Genomic DNA, 25,046 nt, shown 5'->3' with positions numbered 1-25,046 from the left:
AAAGTTAATCCAGTCGTCATTTGACTGATGTTACATCCTCGCACGGCATTTGAAGAGGATTTTCGGAGCACTTTGAAGAAAATTGGAGAGAAGATAGAGAGCAGCGACTCGACTTTTTTGCTTACAAGCTCACACATGCTTTGCAGATTGCAGGCAGGCGCGTTAGCACGTGTGCTACTTGGGACTTTTCGATTTGCAGCAGCCAACCTTCGTCTTGGATAAAATAAATAAAAGCACGCGAGACACGTCCGATGTCGCCTGGTGAGTGACGTGGGGCGTCAGCCAGCGTGTGTTTATTTTGTGGTTAAGCAGGTGCGTGGAAGCCAACTAACCTGTTAGCCAACAGATGAGCTGTGGCAATGATATTCCAATAATGTCTTGATAGCAATGCAACATTAGCTTGTGTGGACATGCGATCGGATGAGCAATCGCAAACTTAAACGAGACAGAAACCTTAAAGCTACTTTAATTTTTTTATTTTTTTTTTCATTGTTTAGTTTTTATTTTTTATTTTGGTTTGTTATTGTTTAAATTTTTTTATTTTATTATTATTATTTTTTTCATTTTTTCATTTTTTTTTTAGACAACAGCATTTCGGCAGTTCCGCTGCATTTCTGGCTCCAAGTTTTTTGACTGAGACACATCCCGGCTTGTCTGAAGTGCAGTGAGAGCCGAGGCCCGAGTCGAGACCAGCTCGCTAGCTGTAATTGCTGCGTGCAGCAGGAATGCCAAGCAGCTTGCCCATGTGTGAGATGGCAGTTGGCAGGGCGGGGCCCTGCGTGCATACCACAAAGGCTTGTGAAAAACAAAAGCAGTTCTGGCAAAGTCTGCCTGCCTGTTGCTGTCCAAGCTCTTCACACCTTTCCCAGCAACAGGAAGCCCTTTCCCGACTTCCCCACCTTCTGCTTTTTCTTTCACGAGCACCAAGCGAGTAAATGTGTGCACCCCCCCCCCCCCCCCCCCCCCCCCCTCCCCCGGTCGTCCATTCCCAGCGCTCTCTGACCTTTCAGCGGCCACTGCTAATTTTGGCTCTTCCCACAGGAGCCCGGCTGGCTGGCATAAATATATACGATACGTGCCCAGAGCGGCTTGACGGCGACTGGCGGCTAATGTCAGCCCGCTCTCGAATTTTTAAACAGCCGAGAAATCGTCAGCAAATGCTGTGTTTTTGCTCGTCACATTGACAAAAGGTTCTGGAGAGTCTTTTCATGATTCCTGCTCAAGTGCTCCAACTGCAGCAGGGCGTTTGACTAAGCTACTTAAACTCGCCGCCCGCTAATGTCATCTTGAAGGATTAGATCCAAAATGGCTTTTTCGGGCCTCGCCGTAAGCCGCATGCTGACGTTGCATCCTAACACCATTTTTTTGTTTAAGTCGGGTTCTGTGGAGAAAAGAGCAAAATATTTTGATGTCTCCTCAATCCCGACGACGAGTTAGCGTGCGCCGCCCACCACGCAGCCGGCTAACAATGCGCGCAGTGTCTGTCTCCGTCTCAGCCCCCGAGCAAACATCTCGAGCGAGAATACCAACAGATGTGGAATTCCGCATCTTTGGATCATCTCGGCCAGTCCTTTGGGTAAACGTGCTTGTACGTGCTTGGGCAATCCATTGAGGTCAATCAGGACTTCCTGACACGAGGTTAATTGGACTCAGTAGATTATGTTGCCACAGGTCAATTTAAAGGAGCCTAATGGCATTGGCCTCCATAGCCGACCAACTCATTGCTAAGCGCTTTGCTTTTCGTGATAGGTCGCTTCGTCATTTCCACAACGCTCTAGCCTAGCTTCAGCGTGAAAATCGTCGGTATTTTCAGTGGCGTTGACATCGCAGGCCTTAACTGTCTGCGTTTCTTTTCGTCGTCTCGCTGCGGGACGTGACAGCTCGCTTGACACCGCCTCTGAATTATACAAAAGGACGAAGCTGGTTTTCAAGTGATATAAATATCAATTTAATATCGATTCCCTTTTTCTTTTTTTTCCACGTCTTTCCCGTACATTCCAAACAAGAAGGATAGTAAACTCATTTGTTAACGTTATGATTGGCTGGAGAGTAACGTCACGCTATTGGTTCCTTGAAAGCAGAGCAAAAGGCTAGCAGGAAATGCAACAGTGGTAAAATCCCATTTTACACTTGAAATCCAAATCCCTTAAAGCGTCGCTCCTGCTGCACTTTTTAATTAAGGAACTTCCCCAATGTCTCTCGCGTTTGTTTGGGAGAGACGATATCCCGACCGAAAGTTCCCCAAGGTTTTGTTTTGCCAAATTTGGCCTGATTAGAAATGAGCGCGCAAAGTTTTTTTTTTTTTGCGGGCTGGCGAACGTGAGCGAGTTGAGCCTTTTTTAAGCGTGTTATTTAGGTCACAGGCCGCCGCCGCTGCTGCCACGGCGCACGATCGGTGGGGTTGCCGCGACGCGATGATTTGTTGTGAGAGGATTATGTAGCCCGGCAGGAAAGCACCGCTCGGAATATTGGGCCACTGCAGGCATCTCGAATTAAAAAAAAAGAAAAAATGAAAAATGTTTAGCAACACCATGTTGCTAGTAGGAATTTCATTTTTAATCATTTGAAGTGCAGTGGTGACTTTGGAATTTAATTTGTTCGGTAACCTGCTAGCAACTCAAATCATATTTCCGCATTGACGCAAATGGAAATTCCATTCATCTGTTTGAGCCGCCCGAATAATCTGCGCAGTCCCCGTCCCAATACTTTTGACTTAGCCTAATGAATGTAAAGACGTTGTCTAAGCACAAGATGAACCCTCAAAGCCGCTTGGAACACGGCCGACTTGACGTGGCAGGAGAGAGCTGCCGTCTAATGCCTGCAGCGCATCCTCAGCCATTCATCTCGCGTGTGTCATTCAAAGAGACTCGCCGCCGCCACAGCGTTTGCGTGCCTTCCGCCTGTTGCTTGACGTTTGCACAACTATAACATCACCATGTGTTTGGAGCCGACACCCTCTCCGTTTGTGTTTTGTCAAAAAAGGCGACTTGTGCTAGTGCTTTTCTTTATTGTGCTTCAGTCGGGAAGGTCACGCGTGGCCTCGGCGCTCCTCTGTAGTTCTGAAGATGCCACACAAAAGATACCACTTGTTCGTTTGACATATGGCCGCCATAGCCCGTCGTCTCTGTGCGGTCCGGCTTGTGAAAGTGGACCGCCCGCCCGCCCGCCCGTGTCTTATCTGGCTCGGCGGATTAGCCGGCCAATTTGAGCGGGATTACTGGAGAAGACCAAGGAATTGGCTTTGTGCGGCAAAAACACAAAATAAACTGCGGTCGGAATGCACTTGACGTTTCAGACGCCGCTTACCAAACTAAAAAAAAAAAAAGGCAGTTCTGTGCTGCTTTCCAGGATTTTGAATTTTCACACATACAGCATCCCAATGGCGGCCATCTTTGCATGATGACAAATACGACGTCAAGTGCAGCTCCTGTTGACTTTTTTCCCAGAGTCAGGTTGGCCGTTTCAAATGCGGCAGGGCAAAGCCAGCTGCCTTGGCCTGTTGCTCGCTAAACAAATTAGATGGCGGCCAAAACAGGAGACCAGAGCTCGCTTATTGAATTAGGTCTGACGTTGGCGCCCCCCCTCTCTCCCACGGGAGGATCATTTGCAGGGCTGCTTGACGACAACATGAACAAATGAGTTTCCGCTAATGGCACCGCCGCAAGGGCCAGGCCACGCCTCTTGCACACGTGTGTGTGTGTGTGTGTGTGTGTGTGTGTGTCTGTGTGTGTGTGCGTGTGCGTGTGTGTGTGTTGTTACGCCACGGTAACATCCGCTTGCTAAGAAAGCGTTCGGTCGAGTCACACGCCGACTTGGCGCTCTCGAACGTGTGGTGGTGCTTCTCTTCCCCTTCTGAAACCGGAATGGTTAGCTAAAAGGAAGAGGCCTTTGGGGTTTTTTTTTGTGTCATCACTGTGGACGCGTTGCTGCTAACCACAAGTTTCAACTGCACGCCAAGATGAGAGCGATGACAAAAAGTCCGGGCTGGATAATCTCATCAAGTAGTTGTTAATTCATTCATTCTGTGCTCACTGAATAAAAAAAAAAAAACAGCCTTTATGGTAATAAATTGATAATTAAATCCCAAACATATTTTCGGGTTCAATAAGAGACCTCTTATTTTATTTTCACTAGCTAAAACGAATCAATTTTGCTCATTTTGTTAATGCGTCAATGTTTTGTGTCAGCGTTAAGCTAGCAGAGGCGCTAAAATCTCCATTTTGCGCACAATGTCTGCTTTCAAATTGATGTGTGGGCTCTTTTTTCGTGCAGGAATCCTCTTTTCTACACTGGTCTTCGGGCCCGCCTGCGGCTTCATCCTGGGTTCCGTCTGCACCAAATTCTACGTGGACGCCATCTTCATCGACACAGGTGAGTGCCCTCATGGCGCACGCGCGATGGCGCAGCCCCATGTGACCCGGTGCCGCTCGTGCCGACAGAAAAGCTGGGCATCACCCCGGAAGACCCGCGCTGGATCGGCGCCTGGTGGGCGGGCTTCCTCCTGTGCGGTGCCTTACTCTTCTGCTCGGCCCTGCTGATGTTCGGTTTCCCCCAGTCTCTGCCCACCAAGGAGCGGGACGAGGCCGCCGACGGCGAGCGGGCCATGCTGGCCCCGGCTCCTCTGTCTCCCGGTGCCGACGTACCCAAGACCAGCAATGGCGCCGCTGGCGACAGTCGGCCGTCCGACAGCCCCACCTGCTGCCAGCAACTCCGGGGTGAGCCTTTTTTTTCACGTCACTTCTTAAGCAAATATTGAGCTGACGAGATGGTAAAACACAAAGTGTTTAAGAGTAAGCCATTAACTCCATTTGGCTGCATTTGGTTCATTATCATGCGAGGTACCTCTCCCTCGTCCAAACAAAAATGGCTGCGTCTTTGCCCCGCCCCCTTCCGCAGTGATCCCCAAGGTGACTAAACACCTGCTGTCCAACCCGGTCTTCACCTGCATCATCCTGGCTGCCTGCATGGAAATCGCTGTGGTGGCCGGCTTTGCCGCCTTTTTGGGCAAATACTTGGAGCAGCAGTTCAACCTCACCACCACCTCGGCCAACCAGCTGCTAGGTCTGTGGTCGAAAAGCAAAATGGCGGCGTGACGGCGGTGTGTAACCGGCGTGGCTGCGCAGGTATGACGGCCATCCCGTGCGCCTGCCTGGGCATCTTCATGGGAGGCCTGCTGGTGAAGAAGCTCAACCTGTCGGCGCTGGGCGCCATCCGCATGGCCATGCTGGTTAACCTGGTTTCCACCGCCTGCTACGTCTCCTTCCTCTTCCTGGGCTGTGACACGGGCGCCGTGGCCGGCGTCACCGTCATGTACGGCAACAAGTAAGGCCTGGCGTGCCGCCTTTGTTTACGTTTTCTGTTAGTTGGCGCCATCTTGTGGTAATTGAGAACATTGTACTGTTCAGAATAAATCTCCAACTAGCTAAGGCTAGTCCAGCCCACCGAAAAATACCAAACAGGTAAATTTTCTTTTCTGGCGGCCTCTGAGGTTTGAGCCCTTTAATTGCAGTCGAGCCTCGCAGTCTGAACGTGTCAATAAAAATGCTTATCGTCACTGCAGGCCACAACTGCTTGATATTTTATTCAAACCATTTTTCTGTTGCCTTCTTGAGCACATCAAAAAGGGAAAAAATTAGATTGGCTGTGCTGGGAGCGACCCTCACGGAATACAAATGCGGCCAAGCGTCGACTCGATGACTGCTCGGCTCGTGTCTTGCCAGGCTTTTTGGATTTTGGCCTGTTGTTGTTTTTACCGGCAATTTGTTTTTGAGCGGGCAACCGTTTTGTGTGTGTGTGTGCGCGCAGCACGCTGCAGGTGGGCAAGAAGCCAGAAGCGGCGTGCATCAGTCAGTGCAACTGCTTCACGTCGTCCATCAGCCCCGTGTGCGGCTCCAACGGCGTCACCTACCTGTCGGCCTGCTTCGCCGGATGCACGCGCAACCAAGATCAGGTGGCTCACATTTCATTGCACAAACTCGTGAACATCTGCCAAGAAAAGGCTCCATCCAAAATAGCACATTCTTCTATATATATTTTTTTTTTTTTCCTGCACGCAGAACCTGAGCGGCTGTGCCTGCGTCTCCTCCGACAGCGAGCTGGCCACGGCAGTCGCGGGCAAATGTCCGACAGCTGGCTGCCAGGAAGCCTTCCTGGTCTTCCTGTGCATCATCTGTGTGTGCAGCCTGGTTGGCGCCATGGCCCAGACGCCCTCCGTCATCGTCCTCATCAGGACCGTCACTCCCGAGCTCAAGTCCTACGCGCTTGGCGTCTTGTTCCTTTTGCTGCGACTCTTAGGTGAGATTTTTTTTGCCGCTTGCCTGCCAGTGATTGGAACATTTTAAAAAAATATGTGTTGGTTCCCCCAGGCTTCATCCCGCCTCCCCTGATCTTCGGGGCGGCCATCGACTCCACGTGTCTGTTCTGGAGCTCGGACTGCGGCGACAAAGGCGCGTGCCTGCTGTACGACAACCTGTCGTATCGCCGCCTCTACGTGAGCCTAGCCATCGTCCTGAAGGTGGTAGCCTTCCTCCTGTACGCCACCACCTGGTACTGCCTGCGCCGCAACTACAACACCTACATCAAGAGCCACGAGGCCAACATGGCACCCGGCGACTTCTACCCGTCGCTCTCGGAGGCTCCCAAAGTGGACCGGACGCAGTTCATATACAATCTGGGGGACCACGAGTATTGCGAAAACATGGAGTCTGTTTTATAGGCTCGGGCTTTTGGCCAAGGAACTTGATCATCCCTTGCTGTCTTTCACGGCCACTGATATGGTCATCCTCAACGGGCAAGGGGTCATTTTTGCTGGTGTGACTGACGCTCGCTCAGTGGACATCCAAGCTAAGTTTTATGGCGAGTTTCCATGGGAAGATAAAGTGGGGGATTTTTGTCGTTCTATTTATTTTTCTTTCCTGCCGTCATTCACTGAAAACGTCAGCCGTTTTATTCTGACGCCACCTGGTGGCATTTGACTTGAGTTGAGCCCGACTGTTGTTAAACCTACCAAAGGTTTGTAATCACCACAAAACTGGTGTTTTGCCGTCCTCTTGTGGCACATTTAGGCAACTACAAACCTTTTTTTGTGACTGACTCTCCATGAATCCAGATCAATAGAACTAACTAAACTCCATTTGAATAAATCCTCGGTTTATTCCTGCAAATTTCCATGGCGAGCTTTCAATGTTAAAAATTCCTGAAATCTTGCAAACCTCATTTGAAATGTTACAAGAATAATGTTTATTACTTTTTTAAGCTTCAATGCACTTGCTTTCTACGGACCCGTGCAATAAAGTTTACGAGTATATATTTGAAATGTTCAAAGAATAAATTTAAACTATTTCAACAATTAATTTGAAATAGTAATACAAGTTGGAAAATTTACAAGAATAAGGTTAAAATGTTGCTCAGCTAGATAAAATAAAATATTGCAAGATTAAATTTGGAATTTTCCAAGAATGGTTTTGAAAACTTTTAGAATAAATTTGAAAGATGAATTTTATGTAAGATTGACACTTATGTCTAGATTTGTCTTATGAAATTGTGGCAAGTGAAATGCCAAAATTTTGTCTTAAAAAATGGCCATGTATTTATTCTGTTGCCCATGTTACGAATGCTCATAACGTCCTCGTCTTTTTCCTAGCAAACTTCCAATTGTTTTTCGAATTTTGTCTCGAGGCAAACCCTTTCTCAACGTGTATCCTGCGCGACCTTTGTGTAGTTGCAGAGAAGACAAAGGTTGTTTTAGCGCACGCAATCCAACGGGACTTTTTGCTTTTTCTCGTTGCCTCTTGGACCTTTTTGAAAACATTGCCGTTCTCATTCTGGATCCACGTTTGCGGCGGATGTGCAAATGTGGGCAATGTCAACGCGGCTTTGCTTTTACAGCAGTTTAATCAGCCTAATTTGTCTTGATAAGGGAGCATATATGTATATATATCTATATATATATATCGTATCAATGAGATTGAGTCGAAGAAGTGCATTAGGAGATGAAAAGTCATATTTTTGTGTGTATTTGAAAATGCAAGAGATAATATATTTATCTTGAAGGGGCCCAGAACGCTCTGTCAGATATTACGACAGTAAATGGCCGATTGCGGTGAGAATAGCAAATATGTCGCACATTAGTTCTGTGCTAGCTAAAAATCCACAACAGGACCGTGTGCGCGTGCGTGTGTGCGCGTGCGTGCAAACCATCCATTTATTCCTGGCGTGTGAAGAGTTGCTAATGATCTCTGCAGTTCTAGTTTGGACCTTTTCGTACTCTTTTTCTATGCCGTTTATTTTGCTCTGGAAATAAAATCCTTTTTCAAAGAATGAAGTAGATTATTTATTGTTTATTCTGCCCACCGTGAAGCAGCGCAGTCTTTACATAGAAATAGTAACGAGGACGGCGCCTGTGCCTTTAAGACAGCATGTGGTCCAGATCATCGAACCGCCCCCACACACCCCCAACACCGCCTCTGGAGGTGCCCGCTTTGAAAGTTGGACCAGGGAATTAGCACTTAGGCAGGCGCACGCACACGCAAGGCGGAGAAGGAGAAGGGGGGCTTGCCTCATTGAGAATGGACTGCAGCACGGGTGGGAGGGGTCCGCCGATCACAACAAAGACACACACACAGCGCACGAGAGTCGAGAGGACAGACGTCGGTCGACATGCGAAGGAGAAGAAGGTGAACGCGGGGGAGATGCCAGCTGCCGCACTTGCGGCGGTCCCCCATGCCCGGACCATGACGCCCACATCACGCACGCTGTTTTTCCTCTTGGTCACGCTACTCGTGCTTCTCCTCATCATTGATGATATCTCACAAGTGGAACAAGGAGAAAAGCATGAAGCCTCGTGAGTAAATGCTCATTTTTTTCCCCATGTGTTCCATCCATTGTGTTCAATATTCAGAGTTCCACTGACAAGTGAGCACTTGTGTTAAAATACAGCAGTTTTTAATTTGTCCGTTTGTAACTCAAATCATCTTTCACCACTGAAATGAACGGAAATGTGATGAATCCATTCCAGCCACCAAAAAAACTGAATTTCATTTTTAAGTTTTTGAACGTGAAATGTTGCCAACGGTGCTCTTAACGAGGAGCACCTGCCAGTGCAGTTGTTTTGTTTTTAAATGAAAATGGGTAGGGAAAAATCTTGGCCAATTCAGGTTTGACCATACAGCCGGGAAAGTAAAAATGAACACCAACTATGGCAGCATTGGGTCTCTTGGATGAGATTACCTCTTGTGAACATCTCAGGAAATAGTGAATATTTGAAAATACATTAATCTTCCTTCAAAAGCACATTTTCATTGCTGTTGGTATTTTATAAAAGAAAGGTCATGAAGTTAAAAAAAACAAAAACAAAAAAAACATACTTTATTTGTCTTGCAGCAGCTTGCATGTGGAATCGGATCGGGCTACACTCGCAGGAAGAAAGGAAGGAAGGAGGGAGGGCAAGTCTGCCAAAGAAAAGGCTGCTCTTTCATTCTTTTTTCTCTGTAATTGAATTTTTAAGCAGTGCAGCGCCAATCACCCCAGTGACACACACACGGCCCACTTTTGATTTTGCAGCACATGCAACAATTTAGCAGAAGCCTTCATTGGGACGCTCTCATTTCCCTTTCAGAATTGGTTTCGGAGCGCATAATGTGCCTGTATCGACTTGCGATTTGTCACAGGGGAACAAAAAAGATGAAGAAGAAGCACTTTGACCACAGGCTGAATGCAGCTTAATGCAATTACAACAATGGAGGTGGTAAAGGGGGAGGACGGGGGAGATTGTGTTACCTCCTGCAAGCTCCGGCCAGCTCGTGCATTAGCAAATACAATTGTAGTTCATTTTATTTAAGATTTTGTTTTTCTCAAAAATAACAAACAACAAAAAAAAGTCTTCATAAATGCAATTTAGGCAATTATGCTATTAGGCTGACAGCCAAATTACAGTTTAAAGTATGCTAGCTAGCTCAATAACTCACGTTTCTTTTTACTGGTTACATGAGAGCCATTATTGGATCACATTAGACCATAGGTGTTAAACTCAAGGCCCGGGGGCCAGATACGGCCTGCCACATAATTTTATGTGGCCTGCAAGACAAATTTTGCGTCGACTTTGTGTCATTACTAAAATTACAAATTGTTTTTACTTAAAAAAAAAAAAAAGAGAGATATTGCTTGCTATTTTTGTTACCATTCGTCTTTTTAAAATATTTGAACAGGCCCTCCGAGGGAAACTATGACTACGATGCGGCCCACCACAAAAATGAGTTTGACATCTCTGCATTAGACTGTTTTGTCTTTTCTTGAGAAAATGTGCATTATATACGTATGTGTCTCCGTTTATCTAGCTAATATGATTCATTGTGATTGCATGTCTACTCATCACCAAAGGGGCCCATGGTGGCTAGGTCTAAAAATACCGGCTCCATTCCTGCCTTTCACCTTCATTCGTTCTTACAGGTTAGGGAATGCAAGACATGCCTCATCATAATTGTTTTGTTTTTCTTCTCAGAAATAGCAGCGGCTCAAAGATGAAGCGGCTCTTCCCGAAAGCACGCAGGTCTGTAACGCACCTGCTCGAAATGCGATTGAAAGTACGCAGCGGGCCGATGGGAATCTGGTTGCCACTTCGACGTAATTGTCAATCGGCAGCCTCGATTAGTCGCCCGGCGCTTCTCACTGCGCACAGAATATCTGCTGACACTTGATTTGGAGGAGGCAGCTGCTATTTGCAGGCTGGCCTGTGAGGGAGGAAAAAAAATGCTGTTCTCCAATCCACAAGTGCCAAACCGCGAATCTGCGAATGTTCCACATGACTTTGATCAAATTCCCAACTGTCATATAAAGATGATGAAATCCATTTTGTTGTGATATATCTGAAGTTTTGGCTTGTAGGACCTCAAATGTCACACAATTAATATCAAATATTGAGGCTAGTTTTGTTAGCGCGTTGAAGATGTTTTGCAATTGTGATTAGCATTAAGCTAATGTTTAGCTTCTCATGTCAAACTCGTCTCTGGTAGTTTGACCATTTCCAATACTTATTGAAGTTTAAAAAAAAAAAAATCTTGTGTGCATATGTAGAACGACGACAGCGACGACACACGTGGACAGCACAATCTCTCCGAAACGAGCCGCGATGAATCTCCTTCAGCCAGCCTACAATAATAGCGCCAAGTTGCCAACAGCTGACTGGACCTTCAACAGGACCCTCTCCAAGATCATCAGGTACCTCATCACCTCCACTTTCATCAACATGGAAGCGTGATATTGCGAAGGACGAAGCTCAAATCATCACCATACAATATTTTTTTCCCCTGCAGGAAGAACGTGCTAAGATTCCTGGACCCGGAGCGAGACATCTCCATTCTGAAGGGCTCGCTGAAACCCGGCGATGTGGTCCACTACGTTTTTGACCGCCACAGCACCACCAACATCTCTGAGAATCTCCACCGGCTTTTGCCAAGCGTGTCGCCCATGAAGAATCAACGTTACGGGCTGTGCGCCGTCGTCGGCAACTCGGGCATCCTGCTCAACAGCGGCTGCGGTTCCCAGATCGACTCCCACGACTTTGTCATCAGGTACCGCTCCAACTCTGGCGACATAATATGACGTGCTTGCCATCTAGTGATGATTGGCGGTCATACAACCTAAAGAAAAATGTTTTTATTTATTTTGAAAGCAAAATAAGTCCGCTGCATGCCATCTAGTGGTGATTGGCGGTATTACAACCTAAACCAAACCCAAAAAAAACCAGAAAAAACTTTGGAAGCAAAATAAGTCAGCCGCATGCAGTCATCCCTGCGTTAGAGACATTTCTTTCCAATCCAAGTCCAAATTAAAGATCCTTTTTTCACTGCATTGTCATGTTAAGTGTGGAAATTTCCACTTGCTGAGGCAACCTGCAAGTTAGAGTGGGCCGTAATTGAAATGAAATAGCAAATTGGCTTTGGCTTTATCTCCTCCCAATTTAATTGAGAATCCCGTCTCACTTTTAATTCTGGTTTGGAGCGCTTTTTTTTCATCGAAGTTTGAAAGGCAGCGTCAGGAGAGGGAGTGCGATTAAAAGCACAATTATTCATGAAGTTGACTTTTTATTTTTTGCACGAGTGCATTTCAGATGTGCTCTCTCAGAGGTACCGTTCTCATCTGCCAAAGCGTCAGCTGCCTCGCCTCGGCTTAGTGTTTGGCTTTAATCACAAGAATGGCAGATTGTGCAATTCATCACTATTTTGTCCTGTCAATGGAGAGCCATCAATCTGCCCGAGGGTCTCACGTGACGGTGGATGCAAACCAGCGCCCACTTGCAAACATCAAGGCTGTTGGTACGTCCTGCTGATTGATCGCTCACTCGCTGGCTGGCTGAAGAAGGGCCACAACCTTTTTATTTCACTTTTCCTCTTTTTTTGGGGGGGGCTCGGTGGGGCGCTGGGTAGCACGTCCGCCTCACAGATAGGAGGGTGCGGGTTCGATTCCACCTTCCTGTGTGGAGTTTGCATGTTCTCCCCGGGCCCGCGTGGGTTTTCTCCGGGCACTCCGGTTTCCTCCCACACCCCAAAAACATGCTTGGTAGGCCGATTGATCACTCCAAATTGTCCCTAGGTGTGAGTGCGAGTGCGGATGGTTGTTTGTCTCTGTGTGCCCTGCGATTGGCTGGCAACCGATTCAGGGTGTCCCCCGCCTACTGCCCGTTGACAGCTGGGATAGGCTCCAGCACGCCCGCGACCCCTGTGGGGACTAAGCGGTTCAGAAAATGGATGGATGGATGGGTCTTTTCTCTTGTCTCCCGCCGCATGTTCATGAGTAAAGGTCATGACTCAGCAACACGCTGGGCATAATAATGACGAGCGTGATGTGTGAAGGTGCAACCTGGCGCCAGTGGAGGAATTCGCGCATGACGTGGGTCGTCGGACCAACCTGGTGACCATGAACCCTTCGGTGGTGCAGCGGGCCTTCCGGGACCTGGCGGACGAGGAGTGGCGCCAGCGCTTCGTGCGCCGGCTTCGCAGTCTGAGCGGCAGCGTGCTGTGGATCCCGGCCTTCATGGCAAAAGGGGGGGAGGATCGCGTGGAGTGGGCCCTGCGCCTCATCCTGCGCCACACAGCCGACGTGCGCACCGCCTTCCCGTCCCTGCGCCTGCTGCACGCTGTCAGAGGGTAAGGAATTTTGCACAATTGTTAACTTTTGCTTTTTAATCAAGGAGCGCAGACATTAAAGACTATCAGTTAATTAAAGCTGACAAAATGGCCGTTAGGCCAGATTGTGCCAAAGTACTACTTTTATTGCTTGGGCATCGACACAAAAACAGCAAATAGATGCGGCGTTCGGTAAATGATACGGAAGATGTTCCAATAAAATCCGCCGAGGGACGTACGGAAGGAAAAACGGACGGACTGTCTGTGCTTGACCGTATTGATCAAAAGTGCTGCAATGTGATCTTGGTCGTCTTCTCATTGCTTACGTTGAAAAATGCCAAAGTTATTCCTTTAATTGGGTCTTCCGAGTGTAACAGCTGTGACCTTTGGCGACTGATCCACAGTCAGCATTTCATTAGCTCCCATCTGAGCAAAATGTGAATTTATCGATTTCCTGCGTGCAGCCGGCCCGACAGCAAGACGTTTCAAATATCACAAATAATGAGCGAGCTTTTGTGGTTTTGTCTGTATTATGATTATTTGCCTTGATTTTGTTTCAAGCTGCTCGTACGTTTCCTTGAAGCATTTCAATCCACCGTCTGCTTCAGGCTGCCTTTTTTTCACATTACTGTCGCTTCTTCCCTTTTTTCTTCCTCATTAAAGAAGAAACACCTCTGGTCAGGGAGCAAATGATGCCATTTTCCATGGGTCGGCTAACAACCGCGCCGCCACTTCTGCCATTAACCGTGTGTGTGTGCTCAGCGTTTTCACTCCAAGTTCTTGCTGACGGAAACCGAGGCCTTTACTGTTTTTTTTTTTTTTTTTTTGTATAAAGCTGTGAAATGAGTGCTTCGCCAACCTTGTCGTTTTTCAGCAAGCATCAGCTATTATGTTCCGAGTGCACAATAATGCTTAGAGTGCAACCAAATGCCAAGAGTTCTCATTAATGAAACGAACATCTCGGCTGCAAAGCATAGCAGACCTTATACCAGGGGTGGGCGATTAATTTTTACAAGGGGCCACATGAAAAACCTGAGTTGTGTCAGAGGGCCACACCTACGATAACTTAAACCTGCTCAATTTTCTTCCATTGTAAAATGCACTAAATTATTTATTCTAAATAGTTGGTACTGGTAATTAGAAGAATACAATTATTCGGTTTATATTTATATTAAGCTATGTGAAATTGTGGTGTAAAGGTGAAATAAAAAAACAATTATTAATCAGTACAATTTATTCTTAACTTCTTTAACTTTTCCTCAAATGACAAAGCCGCTCCATCTCTGGGTGTGAAGTTTGATAAAAAGTCCTTGTTGGGCTTGCAGTTTTGCTAGCAATGCATCAGCCTCTGATGCGCCCTGTTTATCAGACAAATGTATTTTTTCTCATGCTTGGTCGTGTAGTGGCGACTCAAATTATATTCTTTAAACACAGCGATCTGTGTACCACAAATCAGGCACATGGCTTTACCTTTCATTTCTGTAAAGAAATACTTGGCAGTCCATGTCTTGTTGAAAACACGGCGCTCCTTGTCAACTTTTCTTTTCTTCGCGTTAGCACACATTTTGAGAGCAGCATTATTTCGCGCTGTTCACCTACACGCACAGCTCACATGCACGCACGCTACACGGAAGTGTGACACCTTTCAAAATAAAAGCGAAACAGTTGTATTTTACGCACGGCACAATTTTTTTTTTTTTTTTTTTTTAAATTACGATTGGCCTCATGCGGGCCGGACAGGGACGCACAAAGGGCCGGATGTGGCCCGCGGGCCGTAATTTGCCCAGGTTTGCCTTATACCGTCTAAAAATCCACCAGTGAATTTCATTTTTATTTGCAAATAAATAAATAAATTCAAATAAATAAAATATAATAAAATATGATAATTTGCTTTCTTTGTTTGCAGCTACTGGCTGACCAATCAGGTCCACATCAAGCGTCCGACCACAGGGCTCCTTATGTACACGCTGGCGACCCGCTTCTGCGAGGAGATCCATCTTTACGGCTTCTGGCCCTTCTCACGCGACCCGGCGGGCAAGGCGGTCAAGTACCACTACTATGACGCTCTCAAATACGAGTACACGTCCAGTTCCAGCCCGCACACCATGCCGCTAGAGTTTCGGACGCTTAGCGCTTTACACCAACAGGGGGCGCTGCGGCTTCACACTGCCAACTGCGGCGCCAAGCTCCCGAGCGAGTAGCCGGTGGAATATCACCATAGAAACACTGACCATACAGGCTACGTTCACGTCAGCTTGCTTTTGTACATTTTGGTTTCTGTAATTGCCGTGGGACTCCACTTTGTTCGCAGGCTTTTTGACCTTCAATTTACAAAGCAGCTTTTGACTGCGGTAACAACATTGAGAAGACAATGGTTCTAAAAAAAAACAACAACAACATGGTTCTCCAACCAAGATATCACCGTGACCATCATTCACCAACATAGTAAGCCTAAATTCTGCATGAAAATGAAACTTACCTTTTATTTTCAGGAACAGCATCATAACAAGCTTTTGAACATGAATGAAGAAGTAATTTGACTGCAGTTACGTCACCTGAAGCGATTAGCACAGGGGTAGGCGGGGAACCCCAACCTCCCCGTTTCCCTGCCGCAACACACTTGATTCAAATGATCAGGCAGGATTCGGCTCTCACAGGACCAGGGTTCCTCAACCTGGTTTAGAAGATTAAGAAGTTTCCAAAGAAGTCTGAATATAAGAAAATAATTCCACTATTAAACCTAACGGAGGATGAGATGAACGCATTTGACCATCTAAATGGAAGTATAGCCACTTGAAGTGGTTTGAAAATCAAGAGAACTTTCGAAGCTCCCAAAGAAGAGGCCTGATGACCTTGAGGTAAAACAAAAAGAACCTGGTTGTGTGACTAAAAGGCAGAAAATCAACTTTACAAGTTAAATACAACTGAACTGGACTTGGGCTGAGATTTCTTTCCCCTGGTCCACCACTAGAGGGAGCCCACAAGCCACTACTGAAAATCCATCTTAACTCATTAAACACAAGTGTAAGTACAAGTATTTATTCGATTCAAGATTCGTGTTGCATAGCCTGGGGAGGCAAATGAAGAAAGGTGAAAATGTACTATTTGTTGCCCTCCCCCCTCCCGATGAGAAACAAAGTAGAAGTGTAGCAGCTGGCCACACAGTCGTGTTTGCACAGACTTGCAAGAGTCAACTTAGTGAAAAGATTGCAAAGAACACTAGCTCTTCAATGCAATGCTGAGAATGTATTTTTTTTTAAATGAATGTCCAAGGTCTATCTTCTCAGACTTCCGTCCCCTAATGTGTCATATTCAACCACATTAATTGTATATTGATTTTCTGGTTCTTTGACTCAAGGACATTTCAATGTTTATTTACGACAATATGAATGTATTTTTGTGATGCAAAAAAAAAAATCTTAACGCGACAAGAATTGAAACAGGTGTTTTTATTTCACAAAGGGAAACAAAGGAGGCCACTGTGGCAATATTTCAAACTTTCACTGCAACTAAGCAGGGACGCCTTTAAAGCCCATTTACAAAATTAACAACACTCTTCAAATAGCTCACAATTATTATAACCAGGAATTATAGGTAGCAGACGATTCTGTCCAAATATTTTCAAAGTCTTCAATGTGGAGTTGAAGAAAAGTGAGGTTGATTGCGGACTGCTTCACAGGATGAGGAAAATCAGAAAAAACAGATTTGGTGAAATTTCAGTGAGTTTTTTTTTGCCTTCATACGTCGAAAATCACATCATTCAATGAGCAAAAATAATTGTTAATGTTTGAATTCAAAATACAAAGAGTAGACAGTCTTGATTTGGTCGTAACAATGACAAAAAATATATAAATGGTATGACGACACAAATAGAGCATATTATTCTTCAGATACGCTAGAACCGAGACCGCAGCAAATTAGTTCAGATAAAAAAAATAATAATATAGAGGCTCATCTTTTAATAAGTGCACTAAAGTTAGTACAGTGGACATATTTGCTATGGAAGTCAAGTCCAAATTTACAAATGTGCACAATGTGGCTCGCAGGTCCAGATCAGATATGACTAAGCCAGTGTGAAAAATGCAGATGAACAACTTTTCCATTCGTGCGAGACCATTCAACAAGAGGCGTTAACAAAAGACCAAAGACGAGGCGCTGTACGGGTCCATCCAAAAGGAGAAGGTGGTCACATTTTGCTCGGTAGCCAATTCACCTGCGAAAAAGCAGAATGACCGCCATCACTGGACGTGTGATAGAAAAGCAAAGTGAGTTTGGACAAGGATGGCGTCAACAGGACGCTGGATCTTCCTTTTGAGGAAGCGCCCACACGCCAAGCAACAATGGGAAGGACGGAAGGGTGAAACCTTGTGTCAACATCCCATCGCAGCCGCTTCTGCATAACAAGTTTGGCTGCATGAGCGTTTCGCTTTTTCGGTTCCCTTCAAAACAGTCCATGAAGCGCATTTGTATAGCACCCAAAGTCAATTGGGTCACACTCGGACAGTTCTAATTAAGTTGATTAGATGAGATTATAGGAAGATTATAGCATGTTGCCGATCACACTGCGCGGCACTTTGCTAGCATCGCCCGTCAATGGATGCAAAATATTATTGTTTATTATTTGCTGTATCCAAAGCAAATATTTTAAAGAGCATACCTGTAACTGACGTCAAACAGAGTCGAGTCGTCCTCGTCGTCGTTTTCGTCATTGAGGGGAGCCATCTCCACTCGCTCTGCGGGGGTCGTGATGATGTCATACTTGCGGGTTTTCCTAATTCTCCTCCCAGATCTGTAAAAAAAAAAAAAAAAAAAAAAGAGTAATTAGCAATTAAAAGACAATATTTCAACATTTTTACAGGGTAAAATTTTGAATTGACAGCGAGGGAAGTAAATTAATCCCCTGCTGATTTTTTTTAAGGGCCCAAATCTGTCTTTAGCTGCATTCCAGTAGTGAGCAACTACTAAGAACAAGTCTCGTCACTGTTCGTCAACAAGGATTTCTCCACCAAGCTTTATCCACAATTATTTGTTCCATCAGGTCAAATAATTATCCTCCTGCACGATAACAGAAAAAGCTGTTTTGTATGCATCCCTAGTTTCAAAGTGATCCAGTTCGACTGCCTCTAATAGAAGATGATAAAACAGACCTTGACTTTTCGCAGAATTGAACACAATCACATGCTCTAAATTGGGTCAAAAGACATTTCACGCAAACAAACTCTCAAATCATGAGGTGACAAACAGACGCTTGTGTTTGCACGCTCATGCAGGGACTTTGGAATAACAGTACAAAGATTTGCCCTAAATTCCGCACTTGCCCTTGCTTACCTGACCACTTTGAAGAGCAGGCAGGTGATGAGAGCCCCGGTCAACACGCAGGTGCAAATGACAATGACTTTGAGCGTGGGTAGATGCGTCATGAGGGAAGAAGTCGGGGATCCGACGGCCGCTTGGGTGCCGTTGTCGCCGCCGCCGTCATCATGTTGGAGATGGTTAACGGATGCCGCGGCGGCCGACGTCGCGTTCGGGGGCGAGGCGAGAGAAGGCAGACTTCGGGGCTCGCCTTCGACGCTCCAGAACGCCGCCGCAATTAAAGTTAGAGCTAAATAGAAGGTCGCCATTGAAGCCAAAACGGATCCACTTTATAGTTCCTCTCCAAAAACGTCACGTACGCAACAACAGCTGTCACATTGTTGACTACAGTTTGCTCTGACTTTTTGCTATTTTACAAAATAAAGAAAACGAAAGACACAAAATAACATCTCGACTGTAGTGCAAATCTACAATGAATTAAAAGATTTTGTTTTCAATTTGCATTTAAATTGGAGGCAATACCTTGGATTGGGATTATCCACCTCCTCCGGAAGCGCTCAATGGACCAGCCCCCTCTTGTTGCTCATTTGTGACGTAGAAGTCCAGTGACGCCTTCACGACAAACTCGGAATTGGCAATGTCTATGACTGATGTCACCGGTTTAATCTGCTCTATCTAAATCAGTGGTTCTTAACCTGGGTTCGATCGAACCCTCGGGGTTCGGTGAGTAGGTCTCAGGGGTTCGACAGAGCCTCCACTGAGGAGGTCCGAACAAACCTGATTTATTGTGTAAATTCTGATTTACCAGTATGTAATTTGTTGTGAGTTCATGCATTGTGTTGGTTTTATTCTTTGAACAAGGTGATGTTCATGCATGGCTCATTTTGTGCACCAGTAAAAAACATCTATGTCTAGAATTAAAAAAAATAAAAATAAAAAATCACTAACGAGGGATTCGGTGACCAACAAGGTTAAGAACCACTGATCTAAATGATAAAATTTAATCTTTTGAATGGAATACTGTTATTTCCATAACACCCTACCACCCAAAAAAATATCACGGCACACAACCAAATAAAAAAAAGGTTTAGTAGATGAACAAACACACATCCACAGAAATGGATCAATGATGTGAAATAAATTAGCCTCGGAATTCAACTGCCCGTTTAACGTCAACATCTGACCAAATTACAAAATTTAGCCTATGTAGTCCTTTCGAATAAAATGCTGCAATTTGATAACTAATCTGCTTTTAAAAATGTACTGCTTAGTTTGCAAGTGAAAGGCACATCTTGTTTGTTTCGTTTCCAATGCGAGTTTGCTGATCGACTGAGTCGTCTTTGTTGCAATATTTGCAATGCCCACTAGGTGGCAGCACAAAACAACAACAGACACCATTTGACTGTTGCCTTTCCACGAAGTATGTTCTGTTGGAGGCCATTTGTTATAATAGGATGCAATCATTGCCTAAGGCGGAGCTACCGATAGGACAGTGTGACCTTTGTGCACACAGTTCCATTATCATGGTTGACAATTCTAATCGTTTTGAAGATTATTTAACCTGTTTTATTATTAATTATTGGTTAAGACATGAGGTATTGCTGTTTTGAGTGAAATGTGATGACAATAATTCTTTTAGGCAGGTTGAAAGAAGCTGCTCCTAAAGCGTCTTCCAAATGAACACTTGTCACGCCAGGTAAGATGGCGGCGCGTGCACACGCAGCGGCCACTCTCTGTCCCGTTCGGTGTTTTGTGAGTGATTACTGAGTGTTTGTCCGGCAGTTTTGTGTGTGTTCGTCTCGGGTGATACGTCGTGCTACTAGTGCGGCGGGCATGTTCTGCTCGACATCGGCGGAAGTGGGTTCTATGGCGTTCTGGTCTTTGGTGCGGAGAGATTAGGGGCGCTCGGGCTGCTTCGTCATGGAGCGACGCCGGACTGGCCTGCTCTTCCTCCCCCGGTTGGACTGCGTCGTGAGCTCGGACTGCTCCGTCCTGGAGCATTGTTTGGATGCGTCGGCAGCGGGTCTGCGAGGCAGCGGAAGAGGGGCCAGCGCGAAGACGCCGGGCCAGGCTTGCGGCCAAACCAGCTCGCCCAGCCGTGCCTTCCATTCTCCTGGCGTACGTTCGTTCGTGGGACGACAAGATGGGTTGCGTTCGCCTGATAGGATCCACGAACCGGACAGTGCGTGCCTGCTGTGTGCTCGTGTTCACAGTGGCCTGGTTGACTGTCATCTTTCCGGACTCTGCTGTGCATCAGGAGCGGCTAGCGTGCTATCACTCTTACATGTTCATCTTCTTGTTTTATTTTTCCTGTGTTGTTTACTTGTATGTGCGTTGTGAACTCTGTCTTGTCACCCTGGGATAGTGAGAAACGTTATTTCGATCTCTTTGTGTGTCTTGACATGCAGAGGGATTGACAATAAAGGAGACTTTGACTTTGATGTTATAAGAAACCGATGTAACGTGGTGCAAGGTTGGGAGTTTTTAGAAACGTTAAGCCAATGACTGTAGTAATCCTGGGCTGTTTTTGCAGGGCACACCTTCACATGCACAACAGCAGCTGTAATTTTCTGCGTACAAATTACACACCATCTTTGCTTTCAGGATTAATACAACAATGCTAAAGGGTAAACACAAATATCCGCACAAGGCTGCTCAGATGTAATTTTTTTGGTCTGAGAGACTGAAACGTGTGCACGCCCTCTTAAAACTGAGGATGGCTGTTATAATGTGATGCAACCAAGCCATAATTCCGCAACACTAACGGAAAACAAAACCACAGCAGAATCCCATTTAACATGAGTATCAATGTGATTGGATGAATCGGAACACAGCCAGTAATAATAGGATGTGCACACTTTTGCAATCATTTGTCATTTGATTTTGCATTTTTGTATTAATTGTACAAGTAGTAAGTTAGGAAACATTTTGATGTTATTTATCTTAGTGACAGTTTCTTTTTAAAAACCACAAAACCCTGGCATTGGAACTAGGGTGTGAAGACTTCTTCTATCCACGTAATGTCTATCTTTATGAGTAGAGTCACTTTACATCAGTGTCAGAATGCATTGACACCGAGGCTGACACATTTGGTACGCGTGTACTTATTCCCTTCCCCCTATAAACCAGTTTTGCTGGTCACGGTGTTGGCTCATCTTACACTGGCCACATTTTTGCAGGCCGCTGCTGTTGCCAGGCGAATGATCTTTTTTAAGAAGTCTTCCTACGGCAATGGGGATGCGCCGCAGCGTACATCATCTCATTGGCTCCCAATGGGGGTGGAGTGCATAGCACAGGCGCCACAAAGCAGCCAACAAAGGCTGCACTGACTGAACTGCCAGTTAGCGAGATTTAGATGATGTCACCGCTGAATTTATCATAACAAATTTGATTAAAATGGTGACGAATTGATGAATAATAAGACGAATGCGAGGGACCGTGTTGAGAATTGTTTTTCTTGCCTGTAACTATGAGACTATAACATGAGGCAGCTTTTGCTAATTACCTTATTGGTTACTTCTAGTTCAAACCAAACAATGTCTTGTGGTGCCAAGAATCAATCAATCAATCAATCAATCAATCAATCAATCAATCAATCAATCAATCAATCAATCAATCAATCCAACTTGTATTGTGCATGAAGAGACAAGGCAAATTTGAAAAAAATTCTGCTACAAATTTCATTTGTTTATAGTTTATACCACTACAATGTTTATAATCCATTTTTCTGTATTACTGTCCATTTTTACAATGCATTTTTTGGTGACAAAAGTCAAAGTATAAAAATATCTTTCCAAGTATGATAATCTGGCTGAATGAGGGAAAACAAACAAACAAACAAACAAACAAACAAACAAACAAACAAACAAACAAACAAACAAACAAACAAACAAACAGACTGACTGACTGACTGACTGACTGACTGACTAACTAAACCTGACCAAGTTCTTCTTAAAAATTAAATCGTTTGGAGCTAAAATCCAGGCAATAGTGAATTTTCACATTCAAACCTAAAGAAAAAACGGATGTAATCTTCAGTTAAATGTTTCATTTTGTTTGAATGGGTGGCATTATCAATAACCAAAGCTAGCTGTATCATTTTATTTGATATAAAAATAAGTACGGACAACATGTACGACTGTTTCTTCTGTCGTGTCAGGAAACAACAAGACGACGACATTGCGCTTAGATGGCGGCCATTGCTATTGCCGTCAACGAGGCGGGGAGGAAGTGGAGCTTCGCTTACGTTGCGAGGCAAAAAGTGGGCAGAGCCCGCAAAGGATATGAGCTGGTCGGGAGGCGGAGAAGAAGGACACACGCAACAGAGGAGGCAAGCGAGCTGCATCAACAGGAGAGCGCATCAGAGCCATGGCGCCCAAACGCTCACTAAAACGACGAAAATTGCCAGAAAACAACACGCCAACCGGGGCAGACGACGGCGGATAGTCGGAAGCGACGATGTTGGTAAGAACAAATTCAACAATTACACGTTGAAAGGCGGGAAAGCGCGTCGAGAGGGTGGACGAAGCAATATGGTGGAAAAGGACGACTGAGACGCAGTGTTGTAAAAAAAAAATGGCTATGGTGCGCTGCCTGAAATAAAGACAACAATTTAGACGACGAAATTCGTTCTGTGTTTAGTGGTAGTGAGTGTCAAATAACTTAATTGCTTGCCCTGCATTGTATTTACATGGATGATAGTCGAAGAAAGGTATTTTTCTCGATGTTTCTCGTTGTCTTTCAACCTACGCATTTAAAATTTGCTTTGTCCTTGAAAGGACAAATGCCCTTGTGTGTTTTAGTCGAATAAAAGCAATTTATTCGGAAAATGTTTAGTCTTTAAACCGTGTACAGGTGCTTTGTGACAAATCCTGTATGGATTTATGTGTTTTGGGATTTTCCCCTCTTATAATCATTTTTAAGGGTTTTTGTCGAATTGTTAAATCCCCTTAAATGGCAGAAAGACGTGTTTTGCAATCACTCGATCAAATTCACTGTTAATGAAGATGCAATGTAGTTATTTCAAAGTCTTACACAATTTAATTAGTTTTAAATATTTTTTACAAATTCGCTAAAAAAGAAATGATGTATATACAGATTTACAACAAATCATTTACTGAATACTCCCTAAACAAATTACACTTGGTAAGTTCATCAAAGGAAGACCCCATATGTGAAGACACTTAGTATATCTAAAAATATAAAATAGGGTGTTGGCATTTAACCCTTTAAGGTACTGCTTGGAAATTTAATTTTAAAAATTGTTATACACATGCAATCTTTATTACATTAAACCTGCAAGAAACATTAAAGCATCATTTTAGAACACATGAATGCACATTTATGTTGACTTAAGTCTAAATAATAAAGTAGGAAAATGCACAAAATGTTCTTAAAACCACAATCCCGTAGACAAGACAGTTGCTTAGTGACACTAGTAGACAATTACATCTAAACAAAATACCTAACTATATGAGAATATCAATCGATATATGTTGAATGTAAGAATTAGTCCACGTTATGGGAAAAATGTCTTGGCTCACCAATTCCCTATAGGTTTATACTGTAGAGAGCAAAAATAATAAACCCCCAAGAGATATTAAGTGTTTTCCAATTGACAAAGCACATTACCATGATAATTAAACTCATTTTAACTACATTACGCCAAATGTCGGCAATATTACTGAAAATATCTGAAAACAAATGGCGCGTTTTAAAAAATGATAATCCGTCTAAATTAACAACCATTTTGTATTTCAGATGGATCAACTTGGCCGATAACACTGGGCTGTAGAAGGACAGGATCGGCTAACCCAAGGAAGATGGTACGTATTGACTGCATGTCATATGTAGCCACTAGGTTGTGCTATTGGCTTGTCTCGTCTCGTAACGCAAACCTTTTGTATTTTAAAGGGCTGACGTCAGGCTACGAAGACATTGCGGATGGATTTGTCCGATTTACTCTCCAGAGTAGAATTGTAAGTGTTTTCTCAAAGAATGAAAACATTTTTCGAAATACTCCTTGGCTGCGAGTTGTTGTAAAGCAAACACTATGAACAAGCGAGAACAAAATTTAAAAAGTATGTGAATATATATTTTCTTGCTAATGTACAATTTCGTAACTACGGTGTTGCTAAAACCTGTTACCCGCTATGATTTGTTGCATTTCGGAAATAGTGACAAATGTTCATATTCATAGATTGCCAAAACAGGATAGGATCTTACTGTTTCGTTAGTTATTTAATTTTACAAACTGTTAAATTAATTGGGACTTCATCCATCGACTGGATCGCTTGAAGACGTTTTTGGCTAGCTACTTATAAACGTGCGACACAAATGTTTGGGACCCTATTTACCAAATACAATTCACAAAAACCGATTGTAGTCATAATAGGCATTCATTGCAGTACCATTTGAGAATTTTTGGTATTCGTGGTGTCATCACTTACAAGTTGAGGTTTTCATCTATATACCTCAAAGAATTTAGGCTAAGTATGAAGTTGAGCATCGACTTGGACGGAAATTTGTATCAATCGGACAACACTGTAGGCCTTTTTGACATTGTCAGTAATGGTGGATGGCTCATTAAAGATGATTAAAAATCTCAAAGTG

General features: G+C 44.6%; 3 protein-coding genes and 1 long non-coding RNA gene across 8 annotated transcripts in view; 3 read left to right on the top strand and 1 right to left on the bottom strand.

The window, feature by feature from the left end:
* slco3a1a (solute carrier organic anion transporter family member 3A1a) overlaps positions 1 to 8,319 on the top strand; it is a 35,314-nt gene extending 26,995 nt beyond the window's left edge. For all 3 annotated transcript variants that reach the window (XM_088379757.1, XM_088379758.1, XM_088379756.1), the window contains 7 exons: positions 4,273 to 4,371; positions 4,440 to 4,715; positions 4,897 to 5,061; positions 5,124 to 5,322; positions 5,806 to 5,950; positions 6,057 to 6,294; positions 6,366 to 8,319. In XM_088379757.1, coding sequence (XP_088235883.1) covers positions 4,273 to 4,371; positions 4,440 to 4,715; positions 4,897 to 5,061; positions 5,124 to 5,322; positions 5,806 to 5,950; positions 6,057 to 6,294; positions 6,366 to 6,715 — 1,472 coding nt within the window. In that variant the 3' untranslated portion in view covers positions 6,716 to 8,319. The remainder of the gene's footprint in view (positions 1 to 4,272; positions 4,372 to 4,439; positions 4,716 to 4,896; positions 5,062 to 5,123; positions 5,323 to 5,805; positions 5,951 to 6,056; positions 6,295 to 6,365) is intronic.
* A 129-nt stretch (positions 8,320 to 8,448) lies between these two features.
* Positions 8,449 to 16,592, top strand: st8sia2 (ST8 alpha-N-acetyl-neuraminide alpha-2,8-sialyltransferase 2). 2 transcript variants are annotated; one of them, XM_088379763.1, is made up of 6 exons: positions 8,449 to 8,842; positions 10,499 to 10,546; positions 11,071 to 11,214; positions 11,310 to 11,567; positions 12,849 to 13,142; positions 15,028 to 16,592. In XM_088379763.1, the coding sequence occupies exons 1-6, from the start codon at positions 8,568 to 8,570 to the stop codon at positions 15,320 to 15,322; spliced, it is 1,314 nt and encodes a 437-aa protein (XP_088235889.1). In that variant the 5' UTR covers positions 8,449 to 8,567; the 3' UTR covers positions 15,323 to 16,592. The 2 variants fall into 2 exon arrangements, with proteins under 2 accessions (XP_088235889.1, XP_088235891.1); XM_088379765.1 differs by lacking the exon at positions 15,028 to 16,592 and adding an exon at positions 13,785 to 14,642.
* fam174b (family with sequence similarity 174 member B) lies at positions 16,554 to 19,072 on the bottom strand. Of its 2 annotated transcripts, XM_088379770.1 has the most exons (4): positions 18,957 to 19,072; positions 18,450 to 18,723; positions 17,779 to 17,910; positions 16,554 to 17,334 (listed from the first exon to the last, which is right to left on the bottom strand). In XM_088379770.1, exons 2-4 carry the CDS (start codon positions 18,539 to 18,541, stop codon positions 17,331 to 17,333), a joined length of 228 nt encoding a protein of 75 aa, XP_088235896.1. In that variant the 5' UTR covers positions 18,542 to 18,723; positions 18,957 to 19,072; the 3' UTR covers positions 16,554 to 17,330. The 2 variants fall into 2 exon arrangements, with proteins under 2 accessions (XP_088235896.1, XP_088235895.1); XM_088379769.1 differs by having other exon boundaries at positions 18,450 to 19,005.
* Positions 19,073 to 19,825: 753 nt separating this feature from the next.
* LOC148396002 (uncharacterized) lies at positions 19,826 to 20,891 on the top strand. The gene is made up of 2 exons (XR_015859216.1): positions 19,826 to 20,130; positions 20,217 to 20,891. It is a non-coding gene; the product is annotated as an uncharacterized LOC148396002 (long non-coding RNA).
* Positions 20,892 to 25,046: the final 4,155 nt, after the last annotated feature.

This window comes from Syngnathus floridae, chromosome 6 (assembly GCF_059516105.1).
Source record: "Syngnathus floridae isolate MCC-2025c chromosome 6, RoL_Sflo_1.0, whole genome shotgun sequence".
NCBI classification, from domain to species: Eukaryota; Metazoa; Chordata; class Actinopteri; order Syngnathiformes; family Syngnathidae; genus Syngnathus; species Syngnathus floridae.
The sequence above is the reverse complement of the archived record's forward strand: the minus strand, read 5'-3'. Positions and strand labels throughout refer to the sequence as shown.